At 36.5% G+C, this 23,656-nt stretch overlaps 2 protein-coding genes across 2 annotated transcripts; one reads left to right on the top strand and one right to left on the bottom strand.

Annotated features, from left to right (window-relative positions):
* Positions 1 to 14,154: 14,154 nt before the first annotated feature.
* LOC108990802 lies at positions 14,155 to 14,702 on the bottom strand. Its single transcript, XM_018964893.2, has one exon. The coding sequence runs from the start codon at positions 14,516 to 14,518 to the stop codon at positions 14,210 to 14,212; it is 309 nt and encodes a 102-aa protein (XP_018820438.1). The 5' UTR covers positions 14,519 to 14,702; the 3' UTR covers positions 14,155 to 14,209.
* A 765-nt stretch (positions 14,703 to 15,467) lies between these two features.
* LOC108990809 (T-complex protein 1 subunit epsilon) lies at positions 15,468 to 20,868 on the top strand. Its single transcript, XM_018964902.2, has 9 exons — positions 15,468 to 15,877; positions 16,685 to 17,003; positions 17,655 to 18,003; positions 18,409 to 18,541; positions 18,688 to 18,740; positions 19,315 to 19,417; positions 19,817 to 19,983; positions 20,130 to 20,243; positions 20,400 to 20,868. Exons 1-9 carry the CDS (start codon positions 15,679 to 15,681, stop codon positions 20,568 to 20,570), a joined length of 1,608 nt encoding a protein of 535 aa, XP_018820447.1. The 5' UTR covers positions 15,468 to 15,678; the 3' UTR covers positions 20,571 to 20,868.
* Positions 20,869 to 23,656: the final 2,788 nt, after the last annotated feature.

The following is a 23,656-nucleotide window of genomic DNA, read 5'->3' as shown; positions in this document are numbered from 1 at the left end:
TAATTAAGTGAAATCCCAGTGTGAGGGAGAAATTCTAATGTTGGGGCATGCTTTTTCTTGATGATTTGTGATTCAAATTTCAAAGAATTGTTATGCTTTTATCTTCTTTTTACGTACAGATTATTAAAAAAAAATGTTATTTCCCAACAACAACAAATATCCCATGATTGGAGTGTGGTCTTTTTGAGCCATTTGTTGGGAAGGAGTTTGATGAGGTAGAAGACACCCAAGCATTTACAAGGCGTATGCATTTGCAATGAGGGCCAATCATACTCGATTATCAAAAGAAAACATAAAACTAATTCCAGTAGAGTATGTTTGCGCAAGGGAGGGATTTCGGCATGAAAGTCGGAAGCAAAAAGAACGAAAAACTCCTGAACCTGCTGAGACAAAGATTGGGTGTAAAGCAACGATGTGTGTAAAAAATGATGGTGAAAAGTGGACAGTATGCAAGTTCATCCTTGAACACAACCATGAGTTACTTACACTGAGAAGTACTAGTTTGCTTCGTGGTCATAGAGGAGTGACGAGTGTCCGAAAAAAACTCATTCCCACTTTGAATGATTCTGGTGTACCAACAAGAAAGATAGTGTCAGTATTGAGTAAAGAATCAGGTGGTGATTTTAATATTGGATGTATTGGTAAGGAAGTCGAGAATTATTTGAGAAATAAAAGAAGGAAATTGTTTGAAGAAGGAGATGTACAAAAGTTGTATGCCTACTTTCTTGATTGACAATGTAAAGAATCTGGATTTGTGTATTCCATGCAAGTTGATGGGAATGAATGTGTAAGAAGTTGTTTTTGGGTGGAAGCAAGATCAAGGGTTGTATATCAATATTTTGGGTATAGTCACCTTTGATGTGACGTACTTGACAAATATTTATAAGATGCTATTTGTGCCATTTTCAGAAGTTAACTATCATCACCACACTATAATATTTGGTTGTGCATTGGTAGTTAATGAAACAATTGAATCCTATATGTGGTTATTAAGAATATGGCAAGAGGCAATGCTTGAGCGTGCCCCTTCAACCATAATTACTGATGATGACAAGGCGATGACGAATGCCATTGGTGAGGTACTCTCAAATACAACTCATAGGTTGTGCTTATGACATATTTTACAAAAATTTTCAAAACATTTGGCACATGTATATAACAAGTTTTCAGACTTTCAAAAAGAGTTCCGTCATTGTATCCATGAGATAATAATGACTGCTGAGTTCGAGTAGGAATGAAGTTCAATAATGAAGTATGGTCTAGTAGATAATGATTGGCTGCAAAATCTTTACAACCGATGGGAGAAGTGGGTTCCAGCTTACTTGAGAACCACGTTTTGTGCCAGTATGTCAACAACTCAAAGGAGTGAAAGCATGAATAAATTTTTTAAGGATTATGTTCGTTCGAGCACGATGGTGAGTGACTCTGTGCATCAATACGAGAAATCCTTAGACGCACGTTATTTCAAGGAGAAAGAGAAGGACGTGCGAACAAAATTGACTCGGGCGATTATGAAAACATTATGGAAAATTGAAGAAGACTTATTCTATGCAAGGAAATCTTTCACGATATTCCATGATGAGCTATTCAATAGCTAATGGTACAAATCAACCAAAGTTGACAAAGAGGATGAAAGTAAGATATACAGAGTCGCACCGAATGACAAAGAAAAACCTACTTATTATGTGACATTGGAGAGTGGAGAAGTGAAGGCAATATTTTCATATGTTTGAGTTTGTGGGGATTCTTTGTAAGCATATCCTATATGTCCTTGGGAAGAAATTGAAATTAGATATGTTGCCACATCATTATATTCTAGAGAGATGGAGCATCAATGCTAAGAGCCGGGCTATTCTTGACATACCAAATTCTGATGGGCGTGTAATGACACAGGATGATCCAATGATGAGAAAAAGCAAGTTGATGATACAATTCTACGATATTACAGAACTTGGGTCATAATCAATACATAAATGTTCCCATCTCTCTCTTGCCTTAGATAGGGTCCACAAGGAGTTGCTCTTGATGGAAGAAATTGAAGGAAAATAAATTATAGAAGGTGAAAACATGTCAACGAATGATTCATAAATGTTAAGATCACTAGTTGTATCAAATTTTACAAGATCCTTCACTGGTGCCGACGAAAGGCCGACCAAAATCGTTGAGAGCAAAAAAATCGAAAGTGACTCAAACCATGAAGAAAGGACATTGTAGTATTTGCAAGACTGAGGGTCATGCTAAGAACAATTGTCCTTCAGTGATGTTAGTTTAAAGTGAGGTTGGTTTAAAGTTTGGAAAATTGTGTTTTTCATTTTTTGTGTTTTAATCACTATTTAAATAATTTTTTATGGTTTATTATATTTTATGTAGGGATTTTGGAAATACAACTAGGAACATATCTCAAAACTTGGATCCATCGCTTTAAACATTAGGTTGGTGTTTAAGTTGGTGTTTTAAATGATTTGGGAACGAACGTGATGATGCTGTTTTTAAAATATTCTTCTTGGATGTAGTTGTTTTTTATTTTATTCTATGTTACAGTTAATAAGAGTGAAGAATTGCCTTGGTTGCCTTAGATAAATGGTGAAGTTGGAGGACTGCGGTGATGGCTCAATTAATGAAAATGTTATGTTCATGATTTAATGAAAATGTTATGGAGTTGTATTTTCAGATTCTAGCTAATGTTATTGTTAATGTTATATTCATGATTTAATGGAAATGTTATGTCTATATCTTGGAAATAATTTAATGGAAATGATTGGTTGAGCAAGTATTTTCAGATTGGTTGATTTAATGGAAATGATTGGTTGATTTCATGGAAATGATTGGTTAAGCAAGTATTTTTCAGATTCTAGAATATACAAAGTTAAGCATCATTACATTCCCTAAAATATAAGTATCATTACATTCCAAAAGTACTAGTTTGAATAGCATTACAAAAGATAATAAAAAATGTCCTAATGACCATAGGTTGTTACCATTGGCCGACATACATAATTGTTGCTAGGATACAAAATGATTACAACCCAAATTACAACAAAACATGATCATGACAATAATAAAGCTTTCTTATACTTCTTCTCCATTGCAATAAATTCATTACATGTTCTTGGTTTATTATGTCGTTCCTTCTTTGAGCTAGCTCCAACGTCATCTTGCAACTTGTGTTTAGTTCCATTTCAAAATCACTCCATTGAAAAAATCCACATTACTTGTTGATCTTATAATTTGGACAGTTGTAAAATTGCCTACCAAAACAAGTAGTCTTGCCTGAAATCCTTAGCTTGGATGGAATCCCATAATAGCAAAATGGCCTCTCCAAACCAACTTGTGCTTTTGCTCTCTGCGTCTAAGAACTTGAATTGACACTACTGTCATTGTATTTCATATTGCTTGATTTTGGATCACGTACACTCAATCAATCTAAAGAACAGTACAAGAAATAAAGTACACTCACTCAATTTGAAAAACTGTACAAGAAATAAAGTACACTCATTCACTCAGTTGGCCCGAGAATCTACACGGCTTCATGATATGGTTCATCATGACTTCCACCATAAACATGTAATGGGATAGATGAATATATGAGATCCAAAGTACACTCACACAAATGACTTCAGAATATATAGATGAATATGGGATCCAAAGTTTTCACAAAACAATGACTTCAAAATATGAGAATGAATATATGGGATCCAAAGTACACTCACACAATGACTTCAGAATATAATGTGTGTGTATACATATACATATATGTTGGAATATTACAATACTTAGAATATATTCATGATAATATTCTAACAAATACATATATAGACCAATATTCCTTTCAATGAAGTTCCATACCAAAATTAATGCTACATTTGAAGAGTTTATCAACGAAATGGTCCATATAGTACTATAATTGGTAGTGTTAGAATATTCAATAGAGGCTTTTCAGTTTGTAGATTAATGGGAAAGCAATTTTTTAGGGATAGCCCCATGTGGGAGACTGTCAAGGCATAAAACATTAGGGGTCAATTTGCACTCTACATTTCTCCTCAGTTTTGATAATACAAAAGCTATTAGGGAAACTTTGTGGTGGTTCAGAAGTTTAGATATGTTTATTCTAATTATTATGATTTATATCATTGTCATTATTCATATTATTTTTAGCATTATTATCGTCTTCGATTCAAGAATAAGCACAAAAATTCAATATCTGAATAGTTTTTATTGATTTGATTCAAAGTTACAGAGGAGCCAATTGCCCCTTAAATCCTTGAACACTACTACTACTACAATACTTCTACCGCATGGATATCAAACTCTTTTATTTTAAGTTGATTTGTTTATATTGAAGTGCGAAAACACAAAGAATCTTAGTATTCAAATATAAAACTAGTCCTCACGATTATGTTGGTGAAGAAGAATTCTTATCGGCAGGCTAAAGCTTCTTCACCTGAACTAGTGCCCTTTGCTTGGCTCCAGATTCAAGCATTGCCACTAGAACAACAACATCTTTGGCACCTTTCACAAAGGATAGGCTGGGCTCAGCTTCATAGGCATTGCCGTTCTGCAACATAATATATATGATTAGTGGATCAGTCCCTGCAAGGCAATCTTTATATAGAGATTATCAAATTATATTGTGAAAGCCATATTAAGCTGTCCAGCAACTGAGTTCTCCAGAAAAGTCCTCATTAATTGAAAGAAAGATGTAAAATGAGAAAATTAACAGAATTAAGAAAAACAAAACCAGAAATATTCCATCTAGATAGAATAATTCAGAAGTCTGATATATCATCACACTGATGAGCAAAGTTAAACAATTAGAAGATATGCAAATTGAACACCATTATTAATTCCAAACTTCATGGTATTATTTGTAGGATAGAAAGCAATATTACAAATAAACTAAAATTGACATTTTTTGCAACAGCTTCTGCAATACCTTGTTCAAAAGGGTAGCGAGACAGATCTTCTACAAATTAAAGGATCCACACGGCTTCAGCAAAAAGAAAGAACTTCTAAACGTGAAAATGATTACATCAAAGCTTGAACATTATACTTGGAGCAAATATTTTCATGAAAACATAAACAACTCACTAAAATTGGTGCTTTAGCAATCCACTAAACTCACGAAAATCAATTTTGGCCTGAGTTTTTGGGTTTTCTTCGGAATTTTACCTACAGAGAGAGAGGGAGGGAAGGAGGGGGTGGGGTTAGGGCTCGAGGGAGGGGTTTGTGGTTGCTGAGGGAGAGGAGTGATTGTGGGAGGAAGGAAAAATGAGATACGGGAGGAAGGGAAAATTGTTTACTCAATCCGCTGTAATGCGACAACATCGTTAGTAAATGGAGTGCTTACGTGTCACAATTTTATTGGATGCCCTTTTTTAGGGGAGAGCGGTGGGGCCTACAAGAAGATATTCTCTTATTAAAACTTGTTTTGGTGGCTGGGTGTTAGCTTCAGGAGTTGAAATTGGTATGTATGATTGGGTAGGCTTATATACAAGAAACTGCTTTTGCTGGTTGCAATTTGTCATGTTATTACTGTAGTACATGATTGATATAGTACCTTACATTCTAGGACCAAACCTTTTTGCTTACCTCTTTAGTATATTCTTGCAATGTTTATAGGGAATTGTTAAGGAGGAGAAAGTAGGTATTGGTCTAAATAGTTGTTAAAATTTAAATTTAAATTTGCAAGAGATTTTAATTAGGTTTGATATCAGATTGCACAAGGGTTTTTCCCTCCTGCTATAATCATGCTTATTATATCATTTTGTGATATGATATCATATTCTAATATAATATCATATTGTGATATAATATCATATTCTAATGCACAAGGGGTTATTCTCTCCTGCTTGGTACCTTTTAGTAATTTTTGTCTAACCAAGACTCCTAAGTACTAATCATGTACACCATAGTTAGAATTAAAAAGAAAGGAGAGTAGAACTGGTAGTTAGGTGAATATATCTAGCTTGTCACCTTAATGTATATGGTAGGTCTTTAGTTGAACATCATATAGTAAACCTAATTGTGGCTTTTTTGGTGATATATTAATCCATTAATACTTGCCTCATTGTAAGAACATTGTTGGATGCAGAAAAATGGAGTTTCAGAGTTGATTAGGAGATCAATAGAGATGAGATATGCCATATCCTACAACCATCCCCATGTTTCATTGAAGAGACATAAGGAATGCTAATAGCACCATGAAATTTTTCTGTTAAGGCTCTAAATGTTGTGATATGCTACTATTGAAATGTGATATAAGCTTTCTCTTTTGATATAGAAGCTGTGTATATATGGATAGAATGATTTTTGTATAGACGGCTCTTTTCCTCTCTCGATGCTCTGCTAGGGTTACGACCTCAAATTTTGCTTTTTGCCTACGGAAGGCGGCATCATGGCAGCCGCGGAGGGAAGCTTAGGTCGGCAGACTTATGCTGACCTAGTGGCAGTGATCCCTCAACCTCTACTAGAGATAGTTGTTGTGCCTTGTGCGCCAAAGTTCATGGACGGGGAAGTCTTTTTTCAATTTTCCAAAGAAGAAATCAATTGATCTGTAGAACCCTTCCGTTTCTCTTTGGTCTTAAAATTTCTTCACCAACGCCCCTCTCTGGACTCCATTCGAGCTTTCATATACAGTTGATGGGGCTTGGCTGCCTGTGGTGTCTGCCATGAGGCAGACACGAAACGTCTTTATTCGGCTTGCCAGGGAATCCGATTTCGTGAAGACTTTCTCGCGTGAATCAAACGAAGTAAATGGAGTCCCGTATCGTGTCTTCCACTGGACCCTGGGTTTCCAGGAAGAGGAAGAGTTGTCATCGGTCCCCGTCTGAATCTCCCTACCAGGTTTGCCTCCTAACTTTTACCATGAATCTTTTTTACGAATTCTCACGGCACCTCTTGGAGGATTCATTTGTCGGGATAACCCGACAAGGTGCACGACTCGGATGGATGGTGCTTGAGTATGTGTGGAGATGGACACAGCCAAGGAGCCTCTCCCTCATTTTTGGATCGGCGCACCAGGGGTCTCCTCTAGTAGAAAACAAGATATTGTATATGAGACCTTCCTTGCCTTTTGCTGCAAATGCAAAATGCAGGGCCATAATGTTAGAAGCTGTCGATCTGGAAAACAATAGGGGCCTGTGGTGCAAATTTGGATTCGTAAAAATGAGTAGCCCGAAAGTAGTAAAGAGGAACAAAATGTGAACAACTTACAAGTTAGTGATATGGAGAAAAAAGAGGATTTGAAAGAAACTGAATCGGAAAAAAATCATGTTGAAGATGTGGAAAAAACAGAGAGTAATTTGGTGGAGTTAGGTTCACCTCCATCCCCAATTAGGAAGGAGCCTGAGGAAAAAACGACTGGAGTACCCAGGGGGTTCTGGATTCAGAAGATCAGTTTGGATTAAATAATGCTATCCTATTTATACGTGAGGAAAATCAGAGGAGTGACAGAGAAGCAAAAGACAGGAGTTTGTTAAAGGAAATGGGGAATGAGGGTGATTTTATTTTTGAAGATGATTGCTCCTCAGAGCAAGAAAATAAAACATCCCCTGAAGTTCTCCCACAGGACAAAGACTGTCATATGGAGTCTGAAAGCTTGGCTAGGAAGAAGGAGTACCATAATAAGCATTTTGTGAAAATCAGAAGCTCCACTCGGGTTCATGCCCGGAACATTTCAGAGTCTCAATGATTGGTCCTATAGTTGCTTGAAATTTACAGGGCATTGGTACTTCTAGAGATTGTTTAAAGAAGATTAATGACAAGTTTAAACCGAAAATTATTGCTTTATTTGAACCTTTTCAAAGTTCAGATTGAGCTCAGGGATTGATGACCTCCTTACATATGAATTATGTGGATGCTAATGACACTGTAAGTGGTAAAATTTGGGTTTTCTGGGAAAAGGATACTGCTGTGCAGATTGTTCATGGGGGCTTGCAGCTCATTATGTTAAGAATTGGGGAAGGATCCTCCCAACTTTTGTATACCTTTATTTATGCCAAATGCAATAGGTATGAGTATCAAGCTTTATGGGATGATATAAGCCTTCAAGGGTCGGGAGCTGGTCCTAGACTGTTTGTTGGGGATTTCAATATCATTAGATATGATTTTGAAAGAAATGGAGGTAGATCGAGACCTAGAGTTGCTATGTCTGAGTTTAATAACTATATTCACCAAGAAAGATTGTATGAGATGAAGACTAAGGGCAGTGTGTTTACATAGTGCAATGGACAGTTTGGAAGGGCTAGATCCTGGGCTAAACTAGATAGAGCTTTACTAGATACCTCTTTGCTGTCATTGTGCCCGAATGCTGCAATTTCTATCCTTCCTAGACTCACTTCAGATCACTCTCCCTTAGTCATAGAGTTCTTCCCTAATCCTTTCTCCTATGGGCTGGCGCCTTTTAGATTCCAACAGATGTGGGTTGAGCACCCTAAGTTCTTAGATTGTGTTAAGCAGGTTTGGTCTGATGAGGTGTCGGGTTGGGGTTTGAATAAACTGAGTGCTAAACTAAAGAAGACTAAGGTGGCTCTCCGAGAATGGAATAAACTTGTCTTCACAGAACTACTGATAAGATTCATAGGGCAGAAATTCAAATTGTTGCATTGGAAAACAGGTTACAAAGGGGTTGGGATGAGGAGACGGATAGGGAGCTTCTCATTGCTTTGACTCAATTGGTCTCTTGGCGATGCAGAGAAGACATTCGCCTAGCTCAATTGGCCAAACTAAAGAGACAAGTGGATGGGGATCGTAATTCCCAATTTTTTCATGCCGTCTTAGCTAATAAAAGGAGTAAAAGAGTTCTTGATATGAGGTCCCCCTCCGGTATAGTTTATGAGTCGCCAGAACAAATTCACTAAGGGGCCTCTGAGTTTTTTACTAATTTCCTTCGAGAGGAACCTCCTAGAGAGACTCCAAATTTGTCTCACTTAATATCCCCAGTGATTTTGGAGGAAGACTGTGACCGTCTTTATTCAATGCCCAATATGGAGTAAATTTTGGATGTAGTGTCTTCCATCCCTCCTAACAGTGCCCCGGGGTTGGATGGCTTTGGTTCGGGCTTTTTTAAAAGTTGTTGGGAGATTGCGAAATTTGATGTCTCGGATGCTGTTTCGGATTTCTTTATTTATAAACAAATCTTGAGATTTTTTTCCACCTCTTATCTTGTTTTGATCCCTAAGTTAGATAACCCCACGTGCTTTGACAAATTCAGGCATATTAGCCTCTGCTAAGTTTTCTACAAAATTTGCTCCAAAATTATTGTTAACCGGTTGTCTGGTTTTCTTCCAAGGATGATCTCTCTGGAATAGGGTGCTTTTCTCCCGGGTAGGAGCATATTTGAAAACATCAATCTCACCTAGGTGATGGTTAACTCCATCAATAAAAAATCTCATGGTGGGAATATTATGCTCAAAGTGGACCTGACTAAAGCTTATGACTGAGTCTATTGGAATTTTTTACTAGAGGTCCTTCATTGCTTTGGTTTCACTTCTCAGGTCGGTACTCTAATTCGGGAGTGTATTTCTACTCCTTGGTATTCTATCATGATGAACGGTACTAAGAAATGTTTCTTTCATGGTGGTCAGGGATTGAGACTGGGGGATCCTCTGTCCCCTTATTTGTTCATCATTTTACAAGAAGTGCTTTCAAGGCTGATCAAACAGAGCGTGGGGGCAAATTGTTTCGGTCAATTCTCTCAAGTCAGAGGTACTACTATTATTTCCCATTTAATGTATGCTGATGATGTGGTAATTTCACAAATGGTAGCATGAGATCCATTAGGGAGCTCTTAAAGGTGCTTTAACATTATGAGAGCTGGTCAAGACAAAGTATCAACAAAGACAAGACGGCCTTGTTCCTCTCTAAACATATTTCTTGTCTCGTAAGAGGGAGATCATGCAGAGAACTGGTTTTTCGGAAGGCTCTTTCCCCTTCAAATATTTGGGGGTCCCTATCGTCTTGGGTAGACTCAAACACACGCATATGGAGGAAATGTTGACTAAAGTGCGCAAGAAAATAAGTGGTTGGCAAATGAAACTATTATCTGCAGGTGGTAGACTGATTTTATTACAGCATGTGTTATCTAATATGCCTCTTTATTTATTTGCCGTTTTGCAGGTCCCTCAATCAATCATCAAAGAGCTACACCGTCGATGAGTACCTTTTTCTGGGAGGAGGCAAATGGTAAAGGGAAAAAAATGGGTTTCTTGGAATAACATTTGCAAACCTTTAGAGGAAGGTGGCCTCGGTTTGAGACACCTTGACAACATGCAAAAAGCCCTTCACATGAGATTTGCTTGGAATTTAATTCAAGGTAACTCTCTTTTGGCTAATTTCTTTAAAGATAAATATATGGGGGCTAAGCCTTGAACCCTTATTGATCCTAATAAGGGTTCCAGATTTTGGAAAATGATTATTAGAAGTATGCCCCTTGTCATGAATAATGCGAAATGGAGGATTAAGGATAGAAATGTTTTTTTTTGGCATGACAAATGGCAAGACCGTGGGCCCCTCATTGATCATATGACTTGAATGAGCTCCCCTTTTTTGCGCGTTAAAGAATGCAAATTAAATGATAGTTGGGATGTAGATTTTATTATGGGGTGAGTTGGCCCGAAAAATGTTGATGATATCTTGGACACTCTAGCCACTTGTAAGACTAGTTCGGATGTTCTTATTTGGACTCAATCTGATAATGTTTGTTTTTCTACTAAATCGGCTTGGGACTGTGATTGCATCAGGGGATCGCATTTAGATTGGCATCCCTGGGTGTGGCATAAGGTGATTCCGCTAAAAATGTCTATTGTTATGTGGAAGGCTTGGTATTCGGCTTTAAGCGATGATGATCGTCTCCGCCGTATTGGTATTCTGATAGTCTCTCGGTGTGATTGTTACTGTCTTGTTGGGCACTATGAAGATCTGAACCATGTTCTGTTTGAAGGTGAGTTACCGCATAAGGTGTGGCAGTTCTTTGGAGTCATGTTTGGTGTCCATATTGGCAGAACATGGAAGGATATGGTGTCCTATTGGTTTCATCGTGCAAAATCCTTTACTCAATTGGGTTTAGTTATAGGGGTCATCTCGATGATTATCACTTGGAGACTTTGGAGGAGAAGATGTTCAGCACGTATGGAGGGTCTTAGTGTCTCTTTACCCGATCTATTGCATTCCATTAAACACTGGATTGATATCTTGGTTTCTAGTTTGTCTAATTTTGATGTGCAGGTGCTTCAATGGTTAAATATTTCTATTGTCACCCTTACAGCTCGTAGGTGCAGTTTAGTTGCTTGGACAAAACCTCAGACTGGTTGGTTCAAATTGAATACAGATGGTAGCAGTTTTGACAATCCAGGATCTTTTGGTGTGGGTGGTATCATTAGAGACGATCATGGCAAACTGGTCCACGCTTTTGCTTCTCATGTTGGAGTTGGATCTAACAATAAAGCTAAATTACTAGCCCTTATTCATGGTCTCAAGGTTTGCATTTCTTTGAATTTAAATTTTGTTGAAATTGAACATGATTCTTTAACTGTAGTCTCATGGGGGAACCGAAGAAGATGCGGGGTGTGGTACTTGGAGTACTTCTGGGAGGAAATCAATGAGATCAGGGTGTCCATGACCTGCTCCATAAAACATATTTTCAGAGAAGGAAATCAAGTGGCAGACTGGTTGGCTAAACAAGGGGCGGAAGGGTCTAATCTTGTTTGGAATAGCTTGGGGGATTCTCCTCCAGGTTGAAAGGTCTTATTCGTATGGATTATTCTAGGCTACCTTCCTTATGTTTTTTCTAGTTATTTGTTGTTGCTGTCTGAATTTTCATTTTTTTATGGGCTCTGAACTTTAATGTTGGACTGCTTTTTATGCTTGATACATGGGATGCTTCATTAAAAAAAAATATGGATAGAATGCTTGGAATATAAATGATAGTACTGAAGTTACTGACATATATATGAGTGATTTTTCATTACATCTTTACCCAATTGCATGCTTAAGCATTGCCTTTCAGATTATTGGCAGATTTATTCATCACTAAATGGACAGATGTATTCATAATTAGGTTGCTAAAACATACTCATCACTAGATGGACAATGAATTGTTAATTTAGAAATTTATTTGTGTCCAGTTTTTTTCAAGCTCAAAAGACTTCAGATACAAATGTGAAAAAATTTTGCTCTTGAAAGTGGATGAAAAAAGGGACATTGCATATTTTTGCAAAAATTTGGTAGTTTAGGAAACATTTTGCGACAACAATTGTAACCAAAATAACTAAATATAGACCACATAATGTCGTCAGAAATAAGGTTGCACTTATGTTGATGCTAATACATATTTGCGACTAATGTTTTTTTGTCAGAAGTGCATTTGACATTTGCGACTTCAATTTAAGTTTTGTGATGGCTTCACTTTGGTCGGTAAAGGCTCTTATTGCTTACCGTCTATAGTTTTTGCGGCCAACATAATATGTATTAGTGATATGAACTCATGAGAGTGGAATCTTTTGAATCTATAATCAATTTGAAAACTCACCTAAGAAACCCAAAATTAAGTCAATGGATGGAGAACTTAGACTTGTTGAGAAGTCGTTTCAAGAACCTAGATTATATTAAAATCTAGACCCGTTGAAGAATCTATTTCAAGAACTCAGATTACAAGGAGGAACGTCACAAAGGTTGTAATTTACCTTTGATAAGTTCAAAAGTTCAACCAAGAACAAGATGAGTAAACTCAACTCACAATGAATAAATTCATCAAATTTCATAAATTTCTTAACTTGAGGCTATAAAGAGTATTTAAACAAAAACCTAATTAAAACCCTAACCAAACTAAAACCATTTCTTCCAAAAATACCCCTGGATGAATAGTTCTACGGCTACAGTAACTCGACTACAGTACCTTTTTAAACCCTAGTTCCTAAAAAGTAACTTTTCAAATAAGCCATTGGCCAAAATACAAGACCTTCTCAAAAACCTTAGTTCATAAGAAATAAGACATGTGGGCCAAGCATCTTCAAACCCAATTATTTTAGACTAATTCCTATAACTAATAAAATAGGGTCATTTAATGAAATAAACAAGTCCAAGGCTTTCAATCATATAATCATAATAATAGGCCCTAATATGTATTGCACTCTTCTATAGCTTGTATCACGTGGATGATCACTGGATCTCCTTCTCTCGAGCCCATCTTGAATATTCGGCCCTTGCTAGACTCGTCCCAAGTGGATTGTACCAATCTTTGCATTACTTCATTGATCTTCTTAGTTCTTGATATTGTAATTGGCCCATCTAGAACTTGCATAGGATCTTTAAGACTAGGCCCACCTTGGTTCCCATCAATTAGCAACAATATTAACTGCCGCTAAATGCTTCACTATTTGTGACCATATATATAAAATGTTGCAAGATATTTTTTGTGGCGCTTCTTTCACAGCTACGTTGTGGCCATAAAAAAATGATGAAAATACTACGTTGCGGCGAAAATAGCTACTTATTGTGGCCATTTTGTGCGCTGCAAGTACCTGTATTTCTTGTAGTGTAATGAGTCGACTTGAACATAAACAAGCGGGCCTTAACTAGCCTTAGTTGAGTCGAGTTGATTTTTCTCAGGTATGTGTCATTTACTAATTGAGCGGGTATTTGCTTTCACAGGCGATTTTTTTTTCATGAGTCAAGTTAGTTTCGAGTTTAACCTGGTGAATATCGAGTGGGCTATCGAATAGACTGATTCATTTACAAACCTAGTCATGAATTAGTCAACTGTGAAGCTTACTAGCTCTATATTAGATTATCTTAGCCTTCCCTAATCAAAATTGAAGTGTATATAAAATTTAAGGATCCAAAAGATTTCTACATGGCGACTTATGATAGAGAGCTGAAAAAGATTGACTCTAGAATTTTGAAACAGTTATTTTTAGCCCAAGAAAAAAAAAAAAAGAACATGGAATCAGTACTTTTTAATCAAGCGACCACCAAATTAACAATTTTGAGATACTAACAAAAAATAAAATAAAAATGTCATGCATGCATGCTTTGAATTCCACACTTCTATTTTTCTTTATTCGGAATCCATTTTATGTCTCACTGCATATAAAATCATGTTGAATTGAATTATAGATTACAAACATCCATGCATTACCATAATGATTAAGCAAGCACTTTTTAAAATAAGCCTCAATTAATGGTGGTTATGCACTACGGCTTGATTAATTAATTAATAAAAACTAAAGAAGCCAGCAACAGCACCAGCCACCAAGGTTCCAGCGACGCCGTAGGCCTTGAGGGCAGCAGCGCCACTAGCATTTGTCCCAGGACCTTCAGCATCGGTTGGAGGGAAAACATCAGCAGACACAGGTCCACCGACTGGGGCCGCAACGACCTCGTTACCACTGCTTCCGTCGTCAGTGTTTCCAATATCGTCGTTGTTTGGGGCAGGTGCAGAGGTTGGGGTCTGTGTCTCGGCGAAAGCCAGCCCGACAACAGCAAAGATAACTAGGAGAAGAACGACGATTTGGCGTGCCATTTTTGCTGGAAACTAGGTAGCTAGCTAGCTGCACGGAATGGCTCTTTTGGATGTGTGTACGTATGTGGGTGTTGAACGAAGAAGGTATACGATCGAGTACTATACGAAAATGCAGTAGTTCTCTAAAAGCGGATAGAGAATCACTGCATGCAGGGTTGTGGAAGAGGAGGAGGGAGGGGAGGGGGTTGATATAGGCCTGGGTTAGGGTTAGGGATTGAAACATTAATGGGTTTGCATGCAGTGCGGGGTAACAATATTGGTTGCGAAGTGTGAGGAAAGCCATGCATGCCTGGGACGTTGGTTGTGGAGATTTTGTTTTCTTTCTTTTTTTCATTTGCTATTTTCAGTTTAAGCTTTGATATTTTTAGTTAAATTGGTTGTTTCAAAGGTGTGTGCAAAAGGCAATCGATGATTTCAGTTCACTAGTTTTTTTTTTTTTTTTTTTTTATGGTCATGAACTAATTATTAATTCTAATTTTTCAAGGTTTTCTTTGGAATAGATCATGTGTTGAGTTTGGCCAAAGTGAGAGAAATTATATTCTCGACAATGAAATCCGTCATGGTAGATATTAAATATTGTGTAACGATAGATACAGGCGTAAAGTACGTATACATAACGCAATCTTTTTTTAAAAAGAATGAGATTTATTATTAAAAAAAAAATTTATCATGTGAGTCTCATATTTACTCACATTTTTCAAAAAAATTATATAACACTTGTACATTTCACGATTATAAATATCATTTATCTTAAATACTATAGGCTACACGTATTTCCGAATTATAGAAAATGTTTGAGAGCGAATTCGCTCTGCTCATAGTGGGCTGGGCCTGTAATTGAAAATCCAGAAATAACAATGGGCCTTAAAGGTGTATAACAGTGGAAATGAACTGGGGCCCATGAACAGAAAGCCCGAGATCCATACGCCATAAACGAATTGCTATAACTACACTAGTTAGGGTTTGGAGAAGAACGAGAGCGAGCCAGTAAAACCCCCCACCCTTCGTATACAGTCTACGCTCTTCTTGAAGCTTCTTCTGCAGCTACATTTTTTTTGTTTTTAGATCTAGACTCAGTCGTCACTTGCATTGATCTCTCTTTCTGATTCCTATCCGCGGTATAAGAGAGCAGAGAAGAAAGAGATCGGAGTAGGAGGGAAATGGCGCTGGCCTTCGACGACTTCGGAAGGCCCTTCATAATAATTAGGGAGCAGGAGCAGAAGACCAGATTGAGAGGATTGGATGCTCAGAAGGCCAACATTTCCTCAGGCAAAGCCGTCGCTCGCATCCTCCGCACCTCACTCGGCCCCAAGGGCATGGACAAGATGCTTCAGAGCCCCGACGGTGACGTCACCATCAGTTAGTCGCTCTCTCGGACTGAAACTATACTCTTTTTCTCTGTTTTGGGTTTTGGGACTGTTTATGAACATTTCCTAGGTTTCTGTTTTTGTTTTTTTTTTTTTTTTTTGCGATTAGGGAATTTTGAAGTTGGAGTATTTTAATTTCTGTATGAAATACTTGATATACGATTCCAAGTTAGTTGGTTACCTGAGTAGGGTAAGTGACTCTTGAGATTTTGCTTCTGCGGATCAATCTATGTGCTATGGAAATCTGACAGTGAGGAAGTAGCGTGTGCGTTTATTTCATATTTCCAACAAGTATACCTCTGTGTGTGTAATTGTGTGAAGTTATTTGTCCATGGTTGAAGGATTTGATTTGGATGGCAGAGGGATCGACCGGTACAGAGTTGAGTAGTTCCTCTAGTTTTATGTCGAGTTTCAGCCCTCCGGGCTCCCTACAGTTATTACCTTTTCCCCTGGTACCTACGAACTTAACCCGTTTTTAACAATATTCTGAGAGGCCTTTTGTGTGTAAAATCTTTGTAACGAAATAGCTGAAATCCGTACTTTTAAACCCACTTAGACCATTGAGTCTATACGCTCTAGAATTATGGATTGGTGATTAGTGATATCCACGTAAAAAGATGGGTTCTACGATATTCATTGTTCTTTTATGTGGTCATGTGTCATTTCTAGATCCTTTAATCTTGTCCTTTTCCTTTCATTGTGATGCGTGCATGAGAACAAAAAATGAAAAAGATTTTGTTCTTTGCAAATTCTGCCACTTTTTGAGGTGTTTCTTACCTTTTATTTTCTTCGTTGTCAGCCAATGATGGTGCAACAATCTTGGAGCAGATGGATGTTGACAATCAAATTGCAAAGCTGATGGTTGAACTGTCCCGGAGTCAGGACTATGAGATTGGTGATGGCACAACTGGAGTTGTTGTCTTGGCTGGTGGACTTTTGGAGCAGGCTGAGCGGCTGTTGGAACGTGGTATTCATCCCATTCGGGTTGCTGAGGGCTATGAAATGGCTTCTAGGATTGCTGTTGAGAATTTAGAGCGGATAGCTGAGAAATTCGATTTTGGACTGTCAAACATTGAGCCTTTGGTTCAAACTTGCATGACTACTTTGTCCTCAAAGATGTGAGTCCACTATATATTCTTGTCTGTTTCACCACCATGTTTGGCAGTTCCTTAGTGGTTTTCGTCACCAGTGTCATATTTGATATCATGCTGTATTTCCCTCTCTTTTTCTGCTTTGATTTTTTAGGAAAAAATATTCATTTGCATGCCTCTTGCTTATATTTTGCCGAAATCGCTTATATATTTTTTTTCCGATATAGTTGTCATAAATATGTCCTTGTCATTTCTGCCACTGGTTTGCAAAATACATTTATTACATTCTGCTGTTGCCCAGTAAAAAGCACCTAGTTGTTACCTCTAAAAAAAGATGACTTTGTTTTTGGCCTAAAACTGATCTGGTGCTGGAATTCCCAAAGGGTTCCCAATTTTGGCAGTCTTTTTAATCTGATTTATCAACTATGGAAGGATCTCAAAAGAAATTTTCTGAGCGCATCAGTGGCACTTGAAGTGGTTAAAGGAGCTCTGGAAGCTCCTCCCACATTATCATGTGGGAACTTTTCCCCTCTTTTGTATGGAACAGGAAAGCATGTGTTTTTTCACCCGTAGACTGGCATTCAATGGAGAGTAATGGTGGTTGATGATAATTTAATGTGTTTTTACATTTCACGTGATATTTCCATGTTTGTGAAACCTTTCTACATTATGTGGCAGTGTGAATCGATGCAAACGCAGTTTGGCTGAAATTGCTGTTAAAGCAGTTCTTGCTGTGGCTGATCTAGAAAGGAAGGATGTTAACCTTGAGTTAATAAAAGTAGATGGAAAAGTCGGTGGGAAGTTGGAAGATGCCGAGCTAATATATGGAATTGTTGTTGACAAGGACATGAGCCATCCACAGATGCCAAAGAAGATTGAAGATGCAAAAATTGCTATCTTGACTTGCCCCTTTGAGCCACCGAAGCCAAAAACTAAACATAAGGTTGATATTGATACAGTGGAAAAGTTCCAGACATTACGTGTGCAAGAGCAGAAGTATTTTGATGACATGGTTCAAAAATGCAAGGTGGGATAGCACTATATAGTTTAAGAGAAATATTTTATTCACAAAGGAATCTCACAAAAGTAAACTCACAAACTGACGTGGCTTAATGTTGTATGTCAAATTGTAAACTTCTTTTTACTGTAAAGTGGATATGTTGTATCACATCAAACCATGCAATTTGTGAGTTTATTTTTGTGAGATCCCTTTGTAGATCTAACACTTCTCTTTTCCTGTGTTTATTATTATGTTTTTTCCGTATCTTTCTTTTGTTAATTTAAAATTTTCCTATTTTCCCTGATATGACTTCACTACTTTCTTTGGTTTTATGATATGGAACTTTGAAATGCTTTTTCTTGGTACAATATATCTTTCTTTATTGTCATCATGCCTCTGGGGTAATGGGAAGACTGACTCAGAGAATTCCAGGATGTTGGTGCTACCTTGGTTATCTGTCAATGGGGGTTTGATGATGAAGCGAATCATTTATTGATGCACAGGAACTTGCCTGCTGTCAGATGGGTTGGTGGTGTGGAGTTGGAGTTGATTGCAATAGCCACAGGTTTGTCTTGTTTAAGCTTTTCAGCTCTTTATTTTATATGCTTATTATTTATTTGGATCGATTCTATCAAGAAGTTTTTTATGAAGTTCTACTGTTTTCCTCCTTTCTGTATTCACTAGAATATAATGTTATTAATGTCTTTGTAGGTGGAAGAATTGTACCAAGGTTCCAAGAGTTGACTCCAGAAAAGTTAGGAAAGGTATTTCTTATTTGTTACTACTGCTACTGCTCTGATACTGGTATGTATTGCTAGATATATATTTTGTCAAGCCTAATAGACACGAATATTATTGTGTCTTGCTGATATGATCTCAATTTTTGGTAAACATTTTTGAAAGTCAAAATTATCCCTAGTCTGAATCATATCGGAAAAGTTTGTTTTTTCATTAGATATTCAACTTGCAGTTCATTTCTATGTTTGGTTAATCAAAACTTTTTAATTTTTTTTTCAATTTCAATCCAAAAAGTTTGAAAATAAATTTTCTATTTAAACTTTTCATCCAAACATTTACCTAAAATTTAGTGAAAAGTAAAACAATTATATTTAGACTTTTTCAATTCTACCTATTGACTTTCACAAACCCCAATACAAAAATATTTACATTTTCCCATCTACCTTCACAAAATCCAATAAACAATACATCTCAAACAGATTTTCAAAATATCTTTCAAACAAACATTCCCTATGTTTCTAAACTTTTTGCATGATTCACACAACTTAGTCTTCTTACATTTCTTCACCCTGACATAAACTTTGATTTGCAATTTTAAAGGCTGGTTTGGTTCGAGAAAAATCATTTGGTACAACAAAAGATCGAATGCTGTACATTGAACACTGTGCAAATTCGAGGGCTGTAACCATATTTGTTCGTGGAGGTATGTTAATATCTTGTCTTATTAGGTCTGCAATCAATAATTGTAGCTTATTACGTTTCTTCATTGGTAATTCTCCTTGTTTTCTATGGATGGATAGTGTTCCAATTTTTTTTTTTTGATAAGTAAAAAGGAAGTAATATTTGGGGCATTCCGGATGGTGTTCCGAATTAAAGCTGTGATTTAGTTCATATTCATTTTGGCACCATCAAATGGGAACTTGTGTGCAGTCATTGAATTAAGACGTATATTTTCAAAGGAGTTACTCGCTTTCGAATTGTTGATACACTTTTCTACATTATCTGAGAATATGATTATATAAAGCAGCGGAAAACTGAGACAAATGGTCTTGAAGGCATTAGATGATATCATAATGCATTTTGGTGTCTGGTAATGTAATAGGTAACAAAATGATGGTAGAGGAGACGAAGCGCAGCATCCATGATGCCTTGTGTGTTGCTAGGAATCTCATTCGCAACAATTCTATTGTTTATGGCGGTGGATCAGCTGAGATATCATGCTCAATCGCTGTAGAGGCAGCTGCAGATAGATACCCTGGAGTTGAGCAGGTATGACAGTTTCTGTTGGTACTTCTATCCTTCTGATTAATCCACCGCAATGATCATCTTGTCCTCTAGGATAGAATATTCTTATATGGTATTCCTATCATTCTGATTAACGTGTCTTGCTGACAATTTTGTCATTTTCTATGCAGTATGCTATTAGAGCATTTGCCGATGCTTTGGATTCTATTCCCATGGCACTAGCGGAGAACAGTGGCCTCCAACCTATTGAAACACTATCCGCAGTGAAGTCACAGCAAATTAAGGTAAATGGACACGATTATAAGTTTTATTCTGGCCTGATGGCTTTGATCTCTTCTTCTCTCTCTCTCTCTCTCTCTGTCTCTCGTACTTTTAAGTGTAAGCCTGCTGGTGCTTAATGGAAGTGATATGTAAACATTATTTTGGATTCAAATATGCAGGAAAACAATTCCTACTGTGGAATAGATTGTAATGATGCTGGCACTAATGACATGCGTGAGCAAAATGTGTTTGAGACCCTGATTGGGAAACAGCAGCAGATCCTACTGGCAACTCAAGTTGTCAAGATGATATTGAAGATCGATGATGTTATCTCGCCTAATGAGTACTGACGTGTCCAGTTCTTATTTACAATTCTGCTTCACTTGAGCTCAGTGTTATGTTGGCTTGATTTGTGGGTGTCGTGATTGACTGTGAGACCCTAATGTTCACTTGGAGGAAGACTGTTTTCTTGTAGATTTTGGAGTGCCTTTTGAATTTGTAGTATACTCACTTCTGTGGTGGTTGATTTTGTTGCTACTTTTGGCAACTATCTGATGCTTGCTTCCTGTCATCTTTTGTCGTGGAAGTCCCGTCCAAAATTGCTGGTACAAGATGCTACAGAATCTGGAAAGTCTTTTTTTCGGTTAATTAGGGCCATTCCACAATTTTGGCTCGAGGTTTCAATTGCACCGACACTTTTGCATTTTTAGATTTTATGCGCTCTCTCTCTCTCTCGCTCTCTCTCGCCATTGATGGATTGTAGAGGTGTAATCAATCCGGTTCGATTTTAGATAAAATTTAAGATCGAATTGATATGTATCGATTTTTCATTTTTTAAAATTGATTACGTTTCGGTTATCCTCTTAAATCGATACATTCGGTTTTATCGGTTTTCGGTTTGATTTGGTTCGATTTTTTGATTTTTTTAAAATGTATAGTAAAATGTTACTTTTTTTTATAAAATATTATTAATAATTTAATATATATATTATATTTAAATCATATAATCAATTAAATTTTTATTTTTAAGATTAAATTTTTATTTTATAAATTATAATAACATTATCTTATATATAATTATATTAATAAAATATGATCAAATTAATTACAAATGTTCATATTTAAGATTAATATTTTATGTTATAATTTATAAATTATAATATGAAATTATTTCAAACATGATATATAATTATACATTATATATACAAATTTAATATATTATTATATATTATATATAAAACTTATATATATAAATATTTTGTATAATATATAAAATTAATTTATATATATATATATTTTTCAATCGGTTCGGTTCGGTTCGATTCTGAAAATTATGAAATTGAAATCAGATCGGTTCTGATCGATTTTCATAATATAAAAATTAATTTTAAACTGAACCAGTTTAAAATTGGACTAATCGATCCGATCTGATTTTTCGATTTAAATGTACACCACTAATGGACTGTACTCTCATGGTGCAACCGGATGGAAATAACGATGGCTCATCATACAGAGGTGTAACGTGCGGTAGATAATGTAGTACTTCTGAATCAGAAGTTCTGATGGTACTGATGTCCAGCCACAGATTTTGTTTTTTTTCGTAGGCTCGTCTCCTTCTCTGGAGAGATAATCGTTAGCCCACGTGGTTGGTGGTTAATGGATTGTACTTTTTAAAGCCACTCCCTCTCGACAAGCAGGAAACTGTCATAGACAGAGATAATAGAGGATTGGGGCACATCTGTAATTGACGGGCCCCTTGCCATTGATAATTTATGAGTTCTTTGAATTTGAAAGAGAGAGAGAGAGAGAGGAACATTGACACAGACAACAGAGAATTAGGGCACATCTGTTGTAAGAGAAGGCTACGGTACTTATTAGAGAGCCGTTTTGTTTTTCCAGCTGCCTGGTTCATTGCAGACCACAGTTTTTGCTGGCCCTTTGGTTTCACACTTTCTGTGGTACTCTTCACCTACATTCTAGGTGTTTCTCTTCCACTCTCCATTGGCGGCAGCATCAATGGCAAAAAAACAATAATAATCTTTGGTCGTTCCCTGTGTTGAGGTTGTGTATAACTTTGCGAGTATAAATTTGTCTAATCTTGAAAGAGAGGAGCGGAATGCAAATATTTAATCGCATTAGTCATTGTGAGAGTGTTGCTACGCTCTTTCAAAACCTTCATTTATAATAAAGTTAAAAAATATGAGTATGTATACATTTTTCTCCCAACACATTTTTCGTAAAAAATTGTATCAAATATGAAATTGCAGTATCATTTGAGATTGCATTATCGATGGTAATAATAAAGAAAAATAATATTTACAGTTGTGAAATGTGTAAATATTGTATAATCTATTTGAAAAAGTGAGTCAATACAAGATTCACATGAAAAAAAAAATTTTAATAGTAGACCTTACATTTTTTCAAAAAGATTGCATGACGTTTGCACATTCTATGACTATATCTAACATTACTCTTTCGTAAAGTGATCCTAAACAATCAACATATACTTTTCCTTTCATTTCTTAGGAAATTGACAACTACTATTGTTAGGGGCACTAGGGGATCTTGGTGTTTACACTGTTTGAGTCTTTCTCGAATCATCTTCCAAATTAATAGTTTGTTCATTCGAATCAACTCCAATAGATATTGGAGTTGATGAAGAATCCATCTAACTTGTAAAAATCTAAATACATAATTAATTACAAAACAGAAAAAATTAAAACAAACAAAGAACAAACATCAACACAATTACACAGCAGCTAGTTTGCAACATGACAAATATCACAAGTTTAAAACTCTAATCTAGATTTTAGCTTGCTCATCTTTCTACAATTTATTCCAAAATAATCTTACAACACAATTGTCAACTAGAAATTTCTTACATAATAAATTAACAATAATAAGTTTTTTTTATTTCTTTTATGCAAAAAAATATTAAATCAATACCCAATAATTTGATTTAACACTCACAGCGGGAATTAGGTCTCAGATCACTATTCACAGTCCCAAGAATTTGATCCAAAATTTTCAAAATTTCTGTACAAACACACATAAACAATTTAGACACAAATAATATGAAAAATAACTATCAAAGATGAAGAAAACATCAAAATTCAAATGCAAATCCGAGACCTAATTAAAAGACCAAAAAGAGAGAAGAAAATCTGGATCACATATTCAAAAATCAAAATTCAAACATGTAAAAACTAACAACATCAAAAGAACAAAAGCCACCGATGGAAAGGGGGAAAGTCAGAGGGGCTGATAAGAGACGTGCGGTGGTGCGGGGTTTAACAACCTACGTGAACACCATGAAGGATGAGGGGAGTGGCACTGCGGGGCTTGAAGATGAGAAGAAAAGTGAACTGAAGAAGAATCGGGAAGAAGAATATGAGGGAGGGGAGAGGGCGGGGTTATTAAACACCTAGTCAAAATT

This window comes from Juglans regia, chromosome 13, assembly GCF_001411555.2.
Source record: "Juglans regia cultivar Chandler chromosome 13, Walnut 2.0, whole genome shotgun sequence".
Taxonomy (NCBI): Eukaryota; Viridiplantae; Streptophyta; class Magnoliopsida; order Fagales; family Juglandaceae; genus Juglans; species Juglans regia.
The sequence above is the reverse complement of the archived record's forward strand: the minus strand, read 5'-3'. Positions and strand labels throughout refer to the sequence as shown.